The sequence below is a fragment of the Mus caroli genome, unplaced genomic scaffold (genome assembly GCF_978045245.1).
Source record: "Mus caroli unplaced genomic scaffold, Mus_caroli_1 scaffold_17, whole genome shotgun sequence".
Classification (NCBI taxonomy): Eukaryota; Metazoa; Chordata; class Mammalia; order Rodentia; family Muridae; genus Mus; species Mus caroli.
In genome coordinates this window covers 72,825,702-72,847,467 of record NW_028227272.1, presented here as the reverse complement: position 1 = coordinate 72,847,467, position 21,766 = coordinate 72,825,702, and the positions used below count along the sequence as shown (strand labels likewise).

Below are 21,766 nucleotides of genomic sequence, written 5' to 3'. Positions count from 1 at the left end.
CCGACGGACTACATTTCCCAGGAGGCTGCGCGACAGCCGGAGACTAGGGGGCGGTGCCTCCCGTCGGTACAGTCATCCTTCTGCCTGTTCGGCGGGACTGATGGCCGGAGAGATGACGATCTTAGGTCAGTATCTCAGGGGTCCCTGCAGCTATGGCAGTCGACGGGGCGGTTCGACGAGGTCTGGGTGGGCAAGGGTTGCTTGTCTCACTTTCTGAATCACAGGTCACTCAGCCGAAGGGAACCTGAAAAGGGGGCTAAGGCTGTTTGGAGCTGGTGGGGGCGGGGCGCCTGGAGTCGGGGGGTCTGACTTGCCGAAGGCCTCTTAGGGTCGTATCACCAGGCACAGGTCTGAGGGACGAGGGCCTAGGAATGCTAACGACCTCGGTCTTCAATGGGTAGCCGAAATCGGTTCTCTGTGCGAGAACCCACTGTGAATAAGAAGGGAATCTCGAGATTGAAGACTTGGCTTCACTCGGGATGCGGAATTGGGAGAGATTCGGGTCCCTGTGCATTCTTAGCTGGATTCTCTTTTGAACATACCGGTTGGGAATTAACATTCCCTTGCCAAATGATGAGATGCTTTTGAGATTTGTCTGTAGGTGGGAAGAGACAAGTGGATAGGTTCTTGGACTGCTATGATGCGCCAGGCGTTGATTTGAAGGAGCTAGCAATTACCAACAAACAGCACTACCGACTGACATTCTGGGTTTGAGTGGGAACAGGTGTATCACGCAGACTAGTGAAACCAAATCAGATATTAATTCTAAACTCAGAGTAATGTTCTTATTCGCTTTTGTGTACAATATGCCTGGTGTTTCTATATGACCTTTTCCCTTAAATATTTGCTGAGCCTCGGCTCTTGATGGGCCGTACTATTCAATGGTGACTTGAACTTGCCTTCGGGAAGTTTACATATTGTTGCTATCAGGATTAGCACTTGTATACTTCTTCCCTAACAACTACTTTGAAAAGTATATCCTTAATGAATGCTTAAATATGCAAAATCTCTTGTGGGACTCTGCTATGAGGTAACAGTAGCGCCTAAGCAGTTTTCAGATCAGCATATCCAACTTACATATTTTATCCATTTGAATGGGTAAAGACGATAACCAAACAGGTTAGACTTACATACCAAAGCTTTCTCTGTGAGAATTTCCTAATAGCATTTCATTTTAGTAATAACAGGTAAAAACTGTTTATGAAGCTATCAATCTAAATAGCAATAAGCCAAGAGAACTGGATTGTATTTAGCCTTAGTTTCACATTTGTGATATTTTCATTCAACAACAGCATAATGGTTATTTAAATATCTTTACATTTTATTCCTTTATTATCATGTAACAGATTATACAAAAATAAAGTTGTGAGGGCTTTTTGGTTTTTGAGGGTTTTTTTTTTTTTCTCCTTTGTTTTTAATTGTAGCCCGATGGAATGTTAAAAACTTGATGTCCAAAAGAAATAGCTAATAATCCTATAAAGTGAAATATTTTATGCTTTGTTTTAAAAATGCTATTAAGAAGATGTTGCTATAGGTACAGTATATGGTAGTAGCTTCATAAAAACTTATCTTTTTACCTTTTGCAGGTTCAGCTGTTTTGACTCTCCTCTTGGCAGGCTACTTGGCACAACAGTATTTACCATTGCCTACGCCAAAAGTGATTGGCATTGACCTGGGTACCACCTACTGTTCGGTTGGTGTATTTTTTCCTGGGACAGGAAAAGTGAAGGTGATTCCAGATGAAAACGGGCATATCAGCATCCCCAGCATGGTATCCTTCACGGACGGTGATGTGTATGTGGGCTATGAGAGCCTAGAGCTGGCTGATTCAAATCCTCAAAACACAATCTATGATGCCAAACGGTTCATCGGGAAGATCTTCACCCCGGAGGAGCTGGAGGCTGAAGTTGGCAGATACCCATTTAAGGTAGGAAACTAATCTACACTGTGTCCATTTGATTTAATGGTGCTGTTTGAATCCGTGCTTTGACTTCCCAGTGCCCATCATTCCATCCCCTGCTGGCTTTATGTGTCAGGGAATTGTATTCTCTCAGTGAGAAATCCCACAGCAGCTGCAGGGTGGTGGATCAGTTCAGTGACTTCCTGGTGCTACCAGGTCAGGAAATGGGGCCTTGCTGTGCACTCATTCCGCCATCATCACAGTTCCAGTTAGTTCTCTCAAGACATTTTAGGAAGGATGCTGAAGCCCCGTGGACTGTGAATAGATATTCTCTATGTGTGTACATTTTGTATGCATACAACATTTGTACACTTGCTGTCGTGCTTTCTGACTTATTTGAAGTGTGTCAGTATGTTATACACATGTAGTGCATGTACCTCACTAGCTTTAATGGCTGTGGAACTGCTATTTTATTACATAGTTACTCTATCTCAGCACTCCCTCTTATACTTTGCTAGTGTCACACTAATTTTTGAAGTTCAGTATATATATATATGCATATATGTGTGTGTGTATATATATATGCATGTATGTATATGAGTATATATATATGTATGTGTAGATATATGTATATACACACACACATATGTATGTATATATGTATATACATACATATACATATATGTATATATATGTGAGTATGTGTGTATGTGTGTGTGTATATATATGTATATATATATATATATACATATATATATGTATATGTATATATCTTTGTGTCGGTTAGAAATTGCCTGCCTTATAGAATTTTGAGTTGGATATATATGTGTGGGTTTTTTTTATATAATTATTTTATTTATTTACATTCCAGACCTTACCCCCTTCCTGGTCCCCCCTCCCAACAGTTCCTCAACCCATTCCCTCTTCCCCTTGCTCACCCCACACACCTCCCCCTTCCCTGGGGCCTCAAGTCTCTGGAGGATTAGGTACATCTTTTCCCACCGAGGCCAGACCAGGCAGTCTTCTGCTATGTATGTGCCAGGGGCCTCAGTCCAGCCCAGTATGGTCTTGGTTGGTAGCTCAGTCTCTGGGAACTCCCAGGGATCTGGGTTAGTTGAGACTGCTGGTCTTCCTATGGGGTCGCCCTCCCCTTCAGCTTCTTCAATCCTTCCTCTGATTCCTCCATAGGGGTCTGCTACGTCAGTTGAATGGTTGGGTGTTCGTTGGCTGTAGGTATCTGTGTCTGTCTCAGTCAGCTGCTGGTAGAGCCTCTCAGAGGACAGCCATGGTAGGCTCCTGTCTGAATCAGTAATAGTGTTAGACCTTGGTGCACTCCAGGAGATAGATCCCAAGTTGGGCTGGTCACTGGACAGCCTTTCCTTCAGTTTCTTCTCCATTTTTGCCCCTGCCGTTCTTTTAGATAGGAACAATTCTGGGTGAGAAATTTTGACTGTGGGTTAGTAATCCTGTCCCTCCACTTGAGGCCCTGTCTTTCTTCTGGAGGTAGACTCTTCGAATTCCCTCTCCCCACTGTTGAGCATTTTGGATAAGGTCACCACCATTAAGTCCTGAGAGTCTCTCACCTCCCAGGTCTCGGGGATTTTCTAGAGGGTCCCCCCCACACTCCCAGATGCTTCATATTTCCATTCATTGTCCTGGCCCTTCGGGTTCTCTTCTGCCCCCCACCCCCACCCCCATACCTGGTCCTGTTCCCCTTTTCCCATCCTCTTCCCTCTCCCACCCAGGTCCCTCCTTCCCTCTGCTTCCCGTGAGTATTTTGTTGTCCCTTCTAAGTGGGATTGAAGCATCCTCAGTTGGGCCTTCCTGCTTGGTAAACTTCTTACGGTCTGTGGGTTGTCTCCTAGGTATTCTGTACTTTATGGCCAGTATCCACTTATCAGTGATTACATAACATGCATGTCCTATTGGGTCTGGCTTACTTTGCTCTTTTCTAGTTGCATCCATTTGCCTGCAAAATTCATGATGTCCTCATTTTTAATAGCTGAAGAGTATTCCATTGTGAACATGAACCACATTTTCTGTATCCACTCTGGTTTGTTTCCAGCTTCTTCCTACTGCTAATGAACATAGTGGACCACGTGTCCTTGTGGTATGGTGAGCACATACCCAGGAAAGGCATAGCTGGGCCTCCAAGTAGAACTATTTCCATATTTTCTGAGGAACTGCCAGGTTGATTTCCAGAGTGGTTGGTTGTACCAGCTTGCAATCCAGCATCTCCTGTCACCTGAGTTTTTGATCTCAGCCATTCTGATTGGTGTCAGGTGGAATCTCAACATTTTGATTTACGTTTTTAGGAATTTTACTTATATTCCCAGATTGTAGATCAGAAGGTCCGCATGCTCTTAACCTTTGCTTTTGGAGTGTCCGCCTCTTCAGCAGGCAGTGTGACTTTCTTTACTTACTGAGGTAGGCCGTGCTCCGGAGCAGTCACTGAACTGTAAAGCCTCAGCCTCTTGAGCGGGTCAACCTGTGCACCCAGGTCCATGTTCCACAATCCACAACTGAAAAATGGCATTTTGTATTAAGTGTCTTTCCTTTGCTTTACAGGAGTTATATTTAGTGGTATTTTTTTCTTTCTTCTAAAAATTCTATTGGTTGATTGATTGTTTGATTAATACAGGAACTAAATTTGTAGACTTGTCTGATCTACAACTCACAAAGACCTGATTGCCTCTGCATTTCTTCTTCTTTGTCCTGGTTTGATATCTTTCTCTTTTTTTTAATGACAATAAAATACCTTATCATCTCTGTGACGTCTAAGTTGTTTTTCCTTTCAAAGTATTAGGCATACATGAAATCTCAATGATAGAAGAGGGGTTTTGATTCCTGTAGTAATTAGTATGAACTCTGACCCTTTGCACTGATTTGATTTTTTTTTTTCTCTTTTGGATTTCCATCTTAATACTTTTATGTATTTATTTTTCAGTGTTATTTTTAAACATTTGATTTTTGTGGCTTGTTTCTCCCGTGTGCAACTTCTCTTCTAAGTTATGAAGTGGTCTAATGAGTCTACATGTGTTAGACTCACTAGGTAGTTGTATCATCACGGCTTCCCAAATAAAGTGTTGCCTCCTTTGTGATTGGAGTTTCTGTAGTTTTCTTTCGTGTGATTTTAATTACCAGTTCTCAATGAGCATGAATATGAAATGCAAACACCCATAAATGACCAGTATGTAAATTGTTTTGGGGGATCATGATGAAGTCCTTCACTGGGCTTCCCAGTCTTACCCAGAGTGTGGACCATCCCGTTGGTCACTGTATTCTCTGGGCTGTCCTAGCTCAGCAGCCGTCCTGGGGATCAGGTGTTGAAGGCATTGCGGTACTGTCATTAAGACTATCTTACTAAGTAATGGCCCCGAAATTAGTGATACTGGCTGGCTACTTGTGTGTATTGGGCAGAACTTTTAAAGTGCTTTGTCTGAGTGAAAACATGTCCACTGAGGGCGAACAGCTCCAAGAAAAGGAGTCTCCTGGGTGTTGTAACGCATTCTTCCAATGAGAATGTACAGAGATTATCCTAGGCTTCTGTTACATTCCTGACTTTTGTTTGGCTATTCCTGAAAACTGTAACACAGATTTATTTAGTAAGTTTTTAAATATCACATTCAGTGAACTCTAATCTGGAAAAGGGTGTTGGATATATTATAGTGAGGTTTTTCTTAGTTTTACAGGTTTTTGTTGAATCAATCCAATATGTGCATGTCAAAGTAATTGGACTTTTGTCTATACATACATAACTTTACATTCTTGCTTTTCAAATCTTATTTACAGGTTTTACACAGAAATGGGATGGCTGAGTTTTCTGTGACAAGTAATGAAACCATCATTGTTTCTCCGGAGTTTGTTGGCTCTCGATTGCTGCTGAAGCTAAAGGAGATGGCTGAGGAATACCTCGGCATGCCGGTTGCCAATGCTGTCATTTCTGTGCCTGCAGAATTTGACCTACAACAGAGAAATTCAACAATCCAAGCTGCCAACCTTGCTGGTAATAGCACCTTTGACTGACCTGACATGCCTTTTCTCAGATTGTGTTAGGACTAACATCTTCTGTAAATCAACTGTAGGCATCCAAACTATATGGCAGATGAGTTAGCTGTCTGTTTTAGATAGATTTGCAATGATGATTATGAACTCTGGTACAACATTAAATGTGGAGAAAAAGCAGTATAGGGCTAGGGCTGTAGCTTTCTGATAGATTACTTCTCTAGAGAGGGTCAGGCCCAGCCTAGGTTCAGTCCTCCAGGATACAACCGTCCTCAAAATATGTTTCTAAAATGAAAAGAAAAGAAGAAGCTAAGCAAATCAGGCATATGACAAACTGTGGGAGAGAGCATGAGTACTCCTGTACTTCTGATCAAAGATACGATGTCTTCCTTGTTCAGGTGAAGTGTTTCCAGACTTTGCAAGGTGAAAGTGATGCCACCTGTTCTATAAATCCTGCTTTTGTGCTGCTGTATCCAAATAGATGGAGGTGTAGAGTAAGCGTAATTCGCACATAGCATGTAACATTGTGCCATGGGGACTTCCTGTACTTATCAGTAATCGTAGTTGTATGGCCCTTCTAATGGAGAGCAAGCAGCAGTGTCCTTCCCACCATTGGCTTCAGGAGGATCAATCACCTCGTGTTCAGAGCTACTGGGACATCTTTTTTTTTTAAAGTTGGATATTTTCTTTATTTACATTTCAAATGTTATCCCCTTTCCTGGTCCCCCTGCCCCCCAGGAACCCCCTATCCTTTCCCTCCCCCTCCCTCCACCCTCGCTTCTATGAGAGTGCTTCCCTACCCACCCACTCCTGCTCCCCACCCTTGAATTCCCTACAATGATTGGGGCATCAAGCCTTCACAGGGCCAAGGGCCTCTCCTCCCATTGATGCCCAACAAGGCCATCCGCTGCTATACAGTCTTTACCAGAAAGTAGCATGGGTGGAAGAATGGAGGCCTGGAGGGTAGTCAGAGATAGATGGGGGGGCTTATAGAATGACCAGGAATGCCTTCCCGAAACAGTGACGTAAGTCTCTGACTCTAGGGCCCCACACATGATCAGAACAGAGTTAGAAGTGTGATAACCAGAGGAAGGGCAGTAGCATCTGTGGGAGAATCTTTAGAGTTTGAAATGCCGATGTGGCTCCTGACCTCACACCTTGTACACCACTTTAAGTGTGGAAATTACTGCAAAGCAGGAATCTTATTCAAGGTAATGTGGTCTTTTACATGAGATCAGCTGACCATATTTCCACAACTGTATATTTCCAAGTAGAGTATCAATATTAGAAAAGGCTGGAAGAGGTTTTTCAATTGTTAATAAAATGTCAAGATACTAAACTTAGGCTTTTCTTTTTTATGGTGTATTCTTTAAGAATAATTTTAATTATACCAGTAAAAAGAACTTGCATTTTTCATACTATTGTATTTTTCCCACTGCTTTTGTCATTGCTGGATGAAGGTCATATTACAGCAGAAATAGACATGTTTTTATTACAAGTTGAGTAGAAACTGTTTCCTCCCATGGTCTTTCAGGACTGAAGATCTTGAGGGTGATAAATGAGCCTACAGCAGCAGCGATGGCCTATGGTCTCCACAAGGTTGACGTGTTCTACGTGTTGGTCATAGACTTGGGTGGAGGAACTCTTGATGTGTCCTTACTGAATAAACAAGGAGGGATGTTCCTAACACGAGCGATGTCTGGTAAGAAAAGTGCACATCTAAGGAAGTGCAGGCGTGCTTTCCTCAATCTGCCCAGCATGTAGGATGTCGGTTTGGCTTTCAGAATATTTTGTGATTTTTCTATATAATGTTGCTTATATCTATGTACAGATCAAAGCTAACTATCAAAATAAAATGGCTGGACTTCCTGTAAGTCAGATAAGTAAGTTCCTTTAGAGCTTCCTTGATGATGGTTAAAGGGAAGATAACAGAAAAACATGTCAAAATGAAGACAGTCGGTTATTTCATCTGTTTCATGCGTGAGGACGAGGATGTCCTAAGAAAGGCAACTTGAGTGTCACTGAAGAAATAAGACCGTTTACTTTAAATCTCTTTTCAAGATTTTTGCTTTGTGCTTTTTAGGCCAAAATGTAAGAGTGCTTATTAACCTACATAAGCGTTCTAACATTTATATTTCTCACTCTTTTAACCAAATTCCTTAGAGCCAAAATATATACTCTGAGTTTATATTCCATTATTTTTTCCTATAGAACTATTTCTATTAAGCTTTTAATTATTAACAGTAAGATAAGATTATATTTTTGGTACCTGTTAATCATAAAAATTCCAAAATGAGACAGTGTTTCAATTTCAGGTAGATGCTGCCTTCATTCTTCTGTTTATCAAAAATCACTTGATGTCATTGAAATACTCCTTTCTTGATCATTTAGGATTTCTAACCCTGCTAGGCACTGATTATCAATAGTAGAAGATAGAAATAGAAATAATAATAATAGCTGAGATAAAACCGTTTCTAGAATCTGAAGTAAGTAACTATCTGCCCTTACCATTTAGGTTAAAATGGTTTTAACATAGGTCTTTTTTAGTCAACATACATTAGTAAAACCTTAATATATTACAGGACTTCTTATCCTTAGAATACCTTAACATACAGAGTTTATATTTATGTGCATATAAATATGACATAAGGTTTTTAATTCTGTGTTTAGGAAACAACAAACTTGGAGGACAAGACTTCAATCAGAGGCTGCTTCAGTATTTATATAAAGAGATCTATCAAACATACGGCTTTCTCCCTTCCAGGAAAGAGGAAATCCACAGATTAAGACAGGCGGTGGAAATGGTCAAGCTAAACTTGACGCTTCATCAGTCTGCCCAGGTATCAGTTTTACTCACTGTAGAGGGGAAGGACAGCAAGAAACCTCAAAATGGTGACTCTGAACTGCCAAAAGACCAGCTTACCCCAGGGGATGGTCACCATATGAACAGAGTGTTTAGACCTGGCCTTTCTGAAAGCAAGAGTGGAAAAAGTCAGGTTTTATTTGAGACAGAAGTATCCCGCAAGCTCTTTGATACCCTCAATGAAGATCTCTTTCAGAAAATACTCGTACCCATTCAGCAAGTATTAAAAGAAGGCCTCTTAGACAAGACTGAAATTGACGAGGTGGTTCTAGTTGGGGGTTCTACTCGTATTCCTCGGATCCGCCAAGTTATTCAGGAGTTCTTTGGAAAGGACCCGAATACATCTGTAGACCCTGACCTGGCAGTGGTGACAGGAGTGGCCATCCAAGCTGGGATTGATGGAGGCTCCTGGCCTCTCCAAGTTAGTGCTTTGGAAATTCCCAATAAGCATTTACAGAAAACCAACTTCAACTGAACTCTGAGGGAGTGCTGGTAACTGATCTTGTCTTGGGGTATTAAGGATTTCCATGTGACGCCTCCTCCAGAAAAGAAGTCCATGAAGTCACTCAAAAATTCCCAAAAGGACATTTATACAGGACAACTTGACATAGTGTTTTGTTTTAGAATCGAATATGACCAGATGAGTCTTGTTTGGGTGTGTAAAAAAAAAAAAAAAAAGCTCAGTATTTCTAAAGTAACACAGTTGAGTAAAACTCTCCTGGATTCTGGAAGTAGGTAGCCATCCGCACTTACTAGTCTGGAAACTTGAAATAGTGCCAACTATGAGGCCCAAGTTCTTACTGAATTGTATTAGTAGGGGCTGATAATTTCTTGAAGGACTGTTATGTCAGGTATTTACACTGGCTGGGAGAGAGCAGTATTATTAAACTGCATAGATAGTATTCACCAACTGCCATGTAATTTGTATTTTCAAAAATCCACTATCTTTTTACATATTACATCCTCCTAATCTACAGATTTTAATATATTTGAAAGACCAGTTTTTCTTCCCAAAATAGCTAAAGATTTATTCAGATTTCTTTCTGCCAGATAGTAGACATGCCCTGTTTAAACTGTAGTCTTTTTATCTTGAGGGCGTCATTTTCTGCTTGTATTTTCACACCTCTGCTTTGTAAGAATAAAAAAGACCGTAGAAAGTTACCAGTTGCCTTTTCCAAGCGTTGATGTCACAATAAAGCTGTATTACTCTCTCCATTTGTTTTTGCTATCCAAGACCATTGGATATTTGTAGCAGCTGTTTGGTTTTGGTTATGTTGTTTCCCCTTTTCCCAGGATCAAACCTAGAAATGCAGGACTATAGTCAAACTACTTTAGACATTGAGGCAAGGGGCTCACAAGTTCAAAGCCTGTCTGAGCTACCCAGGAAGTTCTAGACCAATATAGGCAACTTAGTGAGATCCTGTTGCTGTCTCAAAAACCGAGAGGGAGATAGGGAGGGGAAGAAGAAAGCAAGCCAGATGGCCACAAGGGCCAGTGAAGAAAATATTCTTATGTTGACTTTGTGATGCCCATGTTGTTGGAAGATATATGTCATTATATTTGCTTTAATGAAAGTATTCACATACAAGAATTATATCCTGGCTATCTTGTTCATTTAAAGTATATCCTGTTTATCAGTGTTGTAATAACTAAAAAAGAGAACTAAAATTTTGAACAAGATCAAGCGCTTCAGCTTCCCAAAGAGTAATGCAGGAATGTGGTAGATTTTGGGTTGGGGGGGGGTGTTTGTTTGTTTGTTTGTTTGTTTTGCAGCTTTATAATTTTTTTTTTTTTTTTGCTCAGTAGTGAAGTTGCGATTAAATTAACAGTCATTTCCATGTACCAAAGCGCGTGCAATTAGGTAGATAGATAAACATCAAATGCTGTGCTTTTATTTTAGAACTAATGGAGAAATGCCAAAGATGAGCCCTTCACAGCATTGTGAAAATATTCAAGACTGTGAATCTTTGATTTTCAGATTGAAAAACATCTGGGAACATGTTTGAGGCTACATGTACTGCAGTCTCCACATGTACTTGGAATTCTCACGTTAGCCATTTAGGATTATAAACAGCAAACTTGAATTTCTCAGTTGTATGACAACTCAAGACATGAACAAAATCAATTTGCAGAATAGAACAGATAAATAATACTAAAATGGGAAGATAAATATTTTTTTTTGAAAAAACAGGATGATGGTGTTGGAGGTGGGGCTATGTAGTTAGCATCCTCTTCCCTAGTAGTTACAATGTTAAAACCATGAAGGAAATTGTCTTCAATCAATTAGAGTCATGTGACTAATCCTGACACCAGTGTAGTTTATTTAAAAGGTACAAATGAATCCTGAAAGGGGCCATTTGTTAAACTCTGAGATCATTTTTCATAAAATTTGCTTTTTAGTTGTACATTTGGCTAAGGCTTTTTTTTTAGTATGTAACTTTAAAAATACTAAGTAATATGTAATTTATTTTATATCAATGTTTTGGTACTACGTTTTCACTCAAACCACTTATCAGATACCACTGTGTATAATATGAATTCAATATGACAGTTACTGTATAGAACAGATTGTGCCTCTTAAAAATGTGTGTACAGGTAATTCATATTTTGTTGTAAATCTATAGCAATTTGACTTTTAAATTGTGTACTTTATTTTCCACCCATGACTAGCTTGGAGTATATTTTTGATGTATATAAATACAAAAAGAGAGAGAGCCGATGTGATGCTTACAGACGTTTACTAGCAAGTGATAAAATCTCAGAAGTGTCACATCTTACTGCATTTACTGTATCCCATGTCTCCTGGCATTTCTGCTGTTTTCTGCATAGTTCTCATTTAGAAGAGCTAGTTCTTATGCGAACAGTTCCTTTAGAACTTTGATTAACAAGCTATGGCTTGTAACCAGTGGAGTTAAGTGCTGACTTGATCCACAAAGTTAATGAGTCTGTGTACCCTCCCCCCCAACTGTAATCTTTTCAGTTGACAGTTAGTACTTCATAATTTTCTAATAAAGTCTGTGTTAGTCTTTTGGACAAATATTGTTTTCTATCTTAAGAAATTCATTTTATGATGTCTTAAAAATAAGCCCCTGGGGCCTGAGTGGATAGCTCTTGTTTTAGAGTATGTCCTCTTGCAGAAGACCCTGGTTCAATTCCTGGCTCCACATCGTAGCTCACAATCATCTGCAACTGTAGTTAAGAAGAAGAGGAGGAGGAGGAGGAGGCGGAAGAAGAAGAAGAAGAAGAAGAAGAAGAAGAAGAAAGTTGTTGATAGAACTATTTTAAAATAATTCAGTAATACTGAATTACTGGAAGAAAACATACCATTGGGGTTCATACAGTTCATATTTTAAGAGCAATTTAGACATACAATATTGTTTCTACCAAAGAAAGAAACAACGGCTCATTAAAATATAATTATATCCAAAACATGAAAGAGTTACAAGTCAACAATTTTCTCCCAAGTATATTCTGACACTGTGTCACTTAAACTGATCCAGCCTCAAACTTTATGGATTATTATTTTACTTGAAAGTAATAAATATAAAACATTAAACAGAAGATAAAGTGCAGTTAGTTTGGGACCATAATCCCAAGCTGCTCAAGGGCTTACTTTTATGAGTCCCCTTCATCTCATAAGTTGGACAGTTGCTCAGCACATGTGTACATAGGTATTTACAGAATATGAATCTAAAATGCATGGTTATATGCCACAAAGACTGCTAGTAACATATACAAACTTAATTAAAGCCAGGCACTTGGCCTTTCAGTAGCTCGTTTCTAGTAAAATGACACAGACTTAAGGAATTAAGAGTATAGGACAAACAGGATGAAAGTATGCATGGAATGAATGAGAGCACAGAGAAGGTACATTTGTATCCCAGGCAGGTAAGTGGAGGGATTTGTATCATCGAAGTGAATGTAGACATAACCTTGGGTAATATGAAGCAATATGGTTTGAACAGAACTAAGATTAAACAGAGACTAGTGTTATAGTAAAAAAGAAAAAAAATCTACCCCACCTTTGGTCGTTCAGTTCCTAGATAAAAGGCACAAAACCTTTATATTTATAATAAGCCTTAACAGCACTAGAGCTGGGCAGATAACAGTCCGTTAAGCTATTTTGTCAACTTCTCTGTCAATTATAACTTGCCACAATACATAGCAACAGACCAAACCTCAACAACTAGAATGGCTGCTATAAACTAAACACTGACACATACAACAACTCAGAGCCAGAGGCTTGCTTCTTAACATCTCTCACTGCCTTTATTTTAAAATACCACTGTACCACACCTATTTCATTTGGGAAAGGTGACATACAACTAAAAACACTCATTTCTTTGTCCCTGAGTATCTTTATTCTGGTTTCTGTTGTAATTTAAAAGAAATGCACTTTCCGACTAACCAAACCCTGTGACATCTTGAGTTCCATAATTCTTCTGGACTCTAGAGCAAGCATCCTGGAATGTAAAGAGCATCAAATTGAGTAAACCATGACTGATTTTCCGTTTAACTCTTAAAAAGAGAAAGTTAAAACTACCACATGAATACTTTCACTTCTAGATGCAAAAACTACTTAATGCAGAAAACAAAAATTTCTAGCATTCCTTTACCATTAAAATAGACCTCTAATTATTTTGGAAACTGTTTTCTATACCTTTAGGGAGAACATTTAACTTTGCCCATAGGCTAAAATCCTTGCCCAGTGGCAAGTATTCAATGTATTCCATATCTCTAATATCAACCTTCAAGAAATTGTTTCCTTTTTAATCAAGAAAAAAGTGTACCTGCATAAATCAATGAAACAATATAATCTGTGAGCAATTGTCAAGATGTTACAATGAGAAAAATCCTTCATAATTATGTTCAGCACCCAGTTATCAGTCTTAAAATCAATAGAGGCTGTTGATTCATTTAAAATAAGAATATTTTGTTTTTATGAAGCAATGCACAAGCAAAACAGAGCAGCTACCATTATCCAACTCTGATAAAAGAAACAGTAAAAAAAAAAAAATTCCACTGGTCATTTTTTAAATAACAACTTCTAGTTCTGATTCCCAGATGCTGTTATTTAATCTAATGCCATACCTGTTTATTCTAGTGCTGTACCTTTATTCTTTCATTCTCTTCAAGATTCCATGTATGCCATTTCTGTGTATCAGATATTGCCCAGGTTCTGGGAACAGAATAGTAAATAACAGAGACAGAAAAATCATGGTGGAGAATGACTCAGCAGTTAAGATTCTGACTCGGTGACTCACTGACTCAGCTTCCAGATGATTTAGATTCCAGTCTGAGTACCCACACAGTGAGTGTCTCACAACCATCTGGTAACTCTAGTCCCAAGGAATCTGCTACTTTCCAAGGACATTTATATACATGTGGTGCACAGACATACATGCAGACAAACAAACAAAAACCTCCATATATATATATATATATATATATATATATATATATATATATATATGAAGTAAATGGAAATGAAAAGTGTAAGCATCTGTATAGTATATATTGTTATAGTATATATAGTATAAGAAATAGGGGCAGGGTATTAGGCAAAGCCATAATTAGTTCTACTAACTAATGGGCTAAAATCTGCCTCTTTCCATGACTTATATTTGCATAAGCTGTGACTTTAAGATGATTTCCTTTGTTGAGTAAGCTTTCCCTTTCACAAGTTGGAAGCTTAGCTCAATGGGGTAGAGAAGGAGAACTCCTCTCCTTTTATTCCATTTAGCACCAGTCCTTTCTTTTAACTTCTCATCTCCTGGAACGCAGGGCTTGGCTCCAAAACTACATTCTCTGATGCTGCTCTTCCCCTCAAACTGAATATATTGTACTTCTCTTTGTCTGACTTCTTATTCATTGTAGATCCACATAAAAATTATCACTAATAACTAAGTACACAGTCAATACTAGGGTGTCTTGAAATTTCCTCTGCCAATGATACTAATTTAAAGCTCTTCATTTTAGCCTGCAGCATATTTTTTCCCCAACAAGGGCAGAAAGCAGTCACATTCTTTGCTAAAATACAATAATATTGGTCTTTACTATTATTCCTCTCTGACACCTCCTGAGTTTGTCATCCATAGGCCACATTGCAATGCTAGTTCCCAAGTTGATTAAACCCTACTTATGGCATTCAACACTTTCCTAATCTAAATCCAGAAAAGTCCACATTCTGCTAACAAGCAAAATGGCCATGCCTATCAAAGTAATATGTCATTCTCTGGTACCAATTTCTGTCTTTATTAATGTTTTAGTTCTGTGAAGAGACACAATGACCAAGTCAGCTTATAAAAACAAGAAAAGCATTTAATTGGGGCTTACTTACAGTTTCAAAGAATTGGTCTGTGATCATCTTGGTGGGGAGAGTATTGGCAGGCAGGCATGGTGCTGAGAGCTACATCTCATTCACAAGATGTAGGCAGAGAGAACATAAAACTGGGCCAGGCATGTGCTCTTGAATGTACCAACTCTGTTGTAGTGTGTACTTTTAAAAAACATGCTGGTTCCTTTGCCTGGGTCAGCAGCCCAAGCTCCCAGCTTAAGCAACTAAAAATGTAATTAGTCATTAGCAGTGTTTTTCTATGTTTGGTGTTCCAAATCAGATTAAAACAGATAATGGAACTGTAGGCAGCTGGTGCCTAAAAGATGGCACCAGTCTCCGGTACACCGTCACCATAAACAACACCACTGCGCAGGTGCTAGCCCAAATCTGGTGCCAACCCCTCCCGAGCAGGTGCATGCAAATTAAAGTGCCGGCAGACTGACCAATCCCAGGAGGACACATAGCCCTCCCCAGTGCTGGGGTGTATATAAGCAGTCCTCCCTGGGTTTCTGGGGTTCCTGTAGCATGGAGGTGTTCCTGGAATAAAGCTGTTGAAAAGAATCCAACTCTGTTGCGTTTTTCCTTGCCAGACAAGGTGAGTGCAACAATGGAACTGGCTATTACAGGCAAGCATTTGAGATGTTTTGTCAACAATTTAATATTACCCATATTACTGGGATTCTTTATAATTCTCAAGGACAAAGTTTTGTGGAACTTTAAAACAATATCTTCTTAAAAAACAAGAAAGGGGGAATTATATCCCCATATACCACATTATTTAAATCATGCTCTTTTTAAAATTTTTAAAATTTGGATGCCAAGGAACTCTCTGCTGAGTGTTTATATTTAGGGTCCTAAGTATGCCTAGGTGAAATGGAAGGATCCTTTTACTGGCATATGGCATGATCCTGATCAGGTATTTAATATAGGGAAGAGAGCATGTTTATGGGATGCTGCAGGAGTATGCTACCTGCCAGAGTGATTGGTGTGATATCCTAATGCTGGGACAAAGGATGATGCTGACCTGTGAGCTTGCTGTGTGCCCTGATAGTGGTAACAGAAAATCTGTATTGGACACCTGTCCTTGACCCACCTTTGCTTGCCTATATTCCAGATTGGACAAAATGCCTTGCTTCAAGCTTTTAGACCTTGTGGGACAGAGAACATGGAGACTATGGGAGACTTAGAAAAATTAATCAAAATGAGCAGTTATAATGATTCTTCTCTTTTCTTTAATGTGGCCAGTTATTCTGACTCAATCATGGACTGGTCTAGAAATCAATCCAATATTGGAGATTCCAATAATGAAGATGACTCAAAATCCCTATTAGCCAGCTGAGTTAACTTGGAGCATAGTCTCCACTCTTACCTGAGAAGTAAATGGTTTCCATCAATTTTCAAAACCACCTCCCATATACCTGGTGGCCAGACTTTGTGTCTGATCTTTGCTAATTAGCAGCTGAATTGAATACCTGGGACATTCCTGCAGACATCTTTAATCCTGTTGCTTCTAACCTTTGACTTTGTATCTTAAGCAGATTGGTTGCCTTCACACAGGATCTCCTTCAGCAAGCTCAGTTATTCACCATGGCAGTTATTCATTGCTATGAAGAAATGCATTGAGTGTATATTCATGTGTCCTTTGTGGCAGATTTGGTCTAAATGGGGGAAAAGATGTGCTTATGAGGGCCAGTGGTCAGAAAAGAGCACCTGGTATTCTTGAGTTCCTATTGACCTAAGACAGAGATAAGAGCCAAAAGACCATGTTTTGTCCAAACAAACAATAAAAGGCCCTGTTCTTCCAAACAAACACCATTAAGCTGCACTTGTTCTTCATGATGAGTAAGAAGGAACAATATAGACCTGGACATAAGACAGACATAGTCGCTTAGCCACCATATTTCCTAGTTGGGATAATGGAGTACATGCAAATCTTGTGCTTCCATCCAGCTTATGTTTAAAAAATAAAAAAGGGGAAACTGTACCCTTCTCCCAGCCTTGAGTTGGCTAAAACAAACCTCAGAGGGTTTTATAATCAGGCCTCACTGCAATTTCCTACCTGTGTGCAATTTCCTACCTGAGCTTTGAGGAGCTGACCACCTACTTTGAGCTTACTTTGCGACTCAATCCAGCTAAAACAAAGCAACAGAACCCAGAAGAAAGAAAGGATGGGTCTTTGCGGTTTTGCCTATATAAACGCAGTGCTGAAAATTAAACTTGGAGCCTTGATCAGAGAAACTTTGTCTGGGCTTCATTGTTCTCTTATTTGTCTCTGTCCTATTTTATTCCCAGCCTCCCTTTCAGCTGTACCCAGTTCTCCATGGCTGCAAAATAGCTACAAGCTTAGCTCCAAGATTGGATGCCACAGGCCTGAGTTCTGATTTGCCTGTTCCTCTCAGCTTAGCTTCAGCAGCTACCACCACAGGAAAGCCAGGAGCTTCTGTCTGCACTCCATCCTCCTCTCTAGCTTCAATCTTTCTCTGCCTCCCTTAGCTCCATGAAATTAAATCACTAGACAGTTTTATTGTTTTAGAATTTGTCAGATAGCACAATTGCTGGATACTGAATCTCCTGCTCTAATCTTATCAGCTAACCTATATCAGCTGGTCTATATCAGCTGGCTGCTGATTCTAGCTATCCCCTGATCTTACATGGTTGTTTTTGCTTCATGTTCCAAACCCTAGCCTAACCAGCCTCCTCTTTTCCTTTATCTCCTCTCTTCCTCCTTGGACCCAGAAGTACCACCTTTGTAGCAATTGGCTCCCACCTTCTTTATTGACAAAATCAAGAACCAAATAGGGAAACAACACCCCTCCCCCCAATTCACATACTCTATTCCCAGCGACACACCTCCTTCAGCAATGTCACACCTAACCTTCCCTAAACAGTTCCACCTCCTTGGAAATAAACATTCAACTCTATGATCCTATGGAGGCCATTTTTATTCAAACCACTCCACCATATGTTTATAATGGTAGTAGTTGATTTAAGTGCTAGAGGTCATCATTGTGAAAAACTGAAGAGAGTTTCCCCTTATACAGTATGTATGCAAATGGGAAGAGATAGGTTGAGACATGAGCCATATAAATAAATATAGTGTTCAATAATGGTTAATATTCTCAAGATAAGAAACAGAAAGAGTTACTTAAAGGGTTTCCTTTTCAGTAGGTTTGTTAGAAATCAATTGACATAGTAAGGGTATTTACTTTGTGACTATTAGTAGGTAGGCACTCTGTGAAAAGGGAAAAAACTACTTGTGTCAAGTATTCAAGACAAGAGCCTTCTGGCATAACAGCCAAAAGAGTATCAGAAAGTAGAAGAACATGCAAGAATGTGTGGTATCAGAGCAATGAGGTAAAACAATTTGTGGAAGAGACATGGTCAAAAGACAAGTCATGTAAGGTGAAGGCTGAGTGTGGACTACTGGTTAAACAGATTCAGTAGGAATTATAGAGTAGTAATATCAAAGGTCAGAAGACAGTTCAACAATGGCCAAAGGAAAGGAACTAGGAAAAGCAAGAACTGGTTAAAAAGTTTCCATAGGTGATCAAAAAGATAAAGTTCTCAGGTGTCTGAATAAACATTCCTCTTCTACATCAATAATTTTGGCATAATATATACTCCTTCACCAATAAAAGAGTCAAATGCATGCATATATCTATAGATGACAAAACAAAAAAGAAACACACCTCTCCGTATTCAAATCTGAATCTTGACAAATACTACTACCAAAAGTGATAACGCTAATAGACTGAGCTAGCTTGTGGTGGTTTGATTATATGTGGCCCCATAGATTCATGTGTTTGAATATTTGGCCATGGGGAGTGGCCATAGGAGCTGTAGCCTTATTAAAAGAAGTGTGGTCTTGTTAGAGAAAGTGTGTCACTGTAGAGGCACAGGAAGAAATTTGAGAACTTATATGTTCAAGGTACACACCAGTCTGACAAAGTCCCCTTCTGCTGCCTCAAGATCCAGTATAGAACATTCAGCTCCTTCTCCAACACCATGTTTTCCTGGATGCTACCATGCTCCCCACCATGATGAAAACCTACTAAACTCTTGAAACTATAACAAAGCCCCAATTAAAAGTTTCCTTTATAAGAGCTGTCTTGGTCACGGTGTCTCCTTACAGCAGTGAAACCTTAACTAAGGCATAGCTGAATATTAGATACTAAAGAATACAAAGATGATCTGATTAGTCATGAAATTTGTACAAATAAGAAAGGCAAGACCAAAAAGAATCTTCAGGGATATTTAAAATTCAAGTGGAAGAGAGAATACATAGAGGATGTTTTAACATCTTAGCAGGCTGAGAAGAGCAAAGGGTAGGGATGCTTAAATGTAGGAAATTAAACAAATGGTTAACAAAATAAGGCAGACCAAAAACTACAGCTGGGAAAATGAGGAGGTAGTAAGGGGCTAGGCAGGAAAGACAGAGTAGGAGGCAAAAGCTAACATTCTGACAGGAAATAGAATAACATTCCCACCTGCAAAGGAGATAACTTTCCCACACAACATATGGAATGGGCTTGGCAAACAACGTCATTTATCAACCAGGGCTATCTATCAAAATCAAGACCCTTCTTTGGACAATAACTTGTGGTTTTCTGACTATTTTGGATGAGCAATGCCATCTGTTTGAAGTATTTTCAGTCCAGAAGGAGGAAATAAAGTGTGAGAAAGATCAAAAGGAAAGCGAGTATAGGGCCCTGTAAAAAGACAAGCTCAGAGACTGCAGGTGATCCATGGGCTCTGGGGACCCCAAATTTCCTGACAGGGCACTTTCTGCTCTTTGATTTCTCTTATAATAAACACCTGTGTTCATCTTCCCTTCATCTTTACTTTTTTTGTCCCTGGGTGTTCAATTTTATTTTTTACTTTGAGAAGAACCACATGGAAACCTGGCCCACATGGTAGCAACAATCCCCTTATAGAAGTATTAGATTGTTTTCTCAGAAGGAGCTACGTCCTCGGACTCCTGTGCAAAAGAGGAAAAAAATAAAAAATAACTCCATAAGTGGCTTGAGGAGGATGCAAAATTCTAATTCTCTTGTTTTTAATCTACCCTATAGTTATTGGAACTTGGAGACAGAATTAAGCTACAAGCAAAAGATACAGGTAAATTAAATATTTTGCTCTGTTAATAGTCTCCCCCCCATTTGTGGTTAATTAGAACCATCAAAATATGATCATTTAGTCTTCTGCTTCCAATTCACAAAAAATGTTAATGATGTAAACATGAAGCAGAGTATATAAACAATAAATAATTAAAATTGTACTGATTCTCAGTAATTATGAGATGGCTATATTAATTTTCTCAATGTAACACCTGTACAAAGTTATAATTATAATGGTATATTTAATGCTGCATCAGAGCAGGTCAAGTCATAACGCATTGAAATAAAATTTACTGTGTGTCCTAGCTTAATAATTTCTTAGAGATATGTTTTTTTAACAATTATTTTGATTTTCATGCTCAATACCATGTTAGAAATGCATGTCTCATTTAACGAATTGAAGGGGATTGCAACCTCATAGGAAGAACAACAGTATCAATGAACCAGATCCCTCAGAGCTCCCAGAGACTAAACCACCAAACAAAGAGAATACATGGGCTGGTTCATGATTCCCTCTAAATATGTAGCAGAGGACTGACTTATTTGACATCAGTGAGGCAGGAGGCATTTGGTCCTGTGGAGGCTTGATGCTCCAGAGAAGGGGGATGCTAGAAGGGTGAGGTGGGAGTGGGTTGGTGGGCGGGGGGAGCAAAGGAGAAGGGAATGGGATGAAAGGTTTGTGGAGGGGAGACAGGCTAGGTCGATAACATTTTAAATGTAAACAAATAAAATGATTAATAAATAAAATTTTAAAAATTTACTTTCAATGACTTCTACCATGACATATCGAGGTCAGGGCTAGAATGTTCAGCAGGTGATGTTGCATTCTATCAACCTCATCTTCAGATCCTAGCAAAACAGATCTCAGACTCAGGTGTATGAGCAAGTGAATACATAGATAGAAGATGGTATTATTGGCTTTGATGAGTACAAGAAACTCATATTAGATGATGCCAAGAGACTCATTCTAAAACAAAGTCAAGAAAACAACTGGGTTGGATCATGCTAAAAGGAGATGTTACTCTGCTTCAAAGTGTTTCCTACTGGAAATGGTCAAGCATGGGAGAAGGTGAGAAGGCAGTTCAGTGTTTTTAAAGGTGTCTTCTGCTGGGAGCTACATTTATCCATTTGGGGATAATCCATTAAGTGACAATAAATGCTGTGAGATTGTTTTTGTTAAAAAAAAATAAAATAAAAATTTACTTTCAACATGCTAACTCAGGAGGTGTGATGATACTTAACCTCACTGTTATTTAGGAATTCCTGGATGTGACAGATCACTTTTACACCTGTAATCCCACAGTGGGTCACTGAGGCAGAAGGATCTGTGAGATTCAGGCTGATTTGAACTGTATAAGAACACTATATTTTCTCTTCCTGGGCGCTGTTGCTTCTTTATCAGCGAGCTCAGAGCAATCAATCCCAGTTTTTCTGTCCATGTGTCTGTCCTTTCTTCATTCCCTCATTGCCCCTAGTTAGGACACTGGGATCCAGCCATTTAAGAATGCACCCGATAGTAACCTGATTTTTGGCAATATTTTTGG

The 21,766-nt window shown here is 39.3% G+C and overlaps 1 protein-coding gene and 1 pseudogene across 1 annotated transcript; both read left to right on the top strand.

The window, feature by feature from the left end:
* The first annotated feature begins 57 nt into the window (after positions 1-57).
* Hspa13 (heat shock protein family A (Hsp70) member 13) lies at positions 58-11,805 on the top strand. The gene is made up of 5 exons (XM_021185425.2): positions 58-125; positions 1,587-1,927; positions 5,693-5,906; positions 7,440-7,607; positions 8,576-11,805. Exons 1-5 carry the CDS (start codon positions 101-103, stop codon positions 9,241-9,243), a joined length of 1,416 nt encoding a protein of 471 aa, XP_021041084.1. The 5' UTR covers positions 58-100; the 3' UTR covers positions 9,244-11,805.
* Positions 11,806-21,000: 9,195 nt separating this feature from the next.
* Positions 21,001-21,317, top strand: LOC110311335 (small nuclear ribonucleoprotein E pseudogene; annotated as a pseudogene).
* The last annotated feature ends 449 nt before the right edge of the window (positions 21,318-21,766 follow it).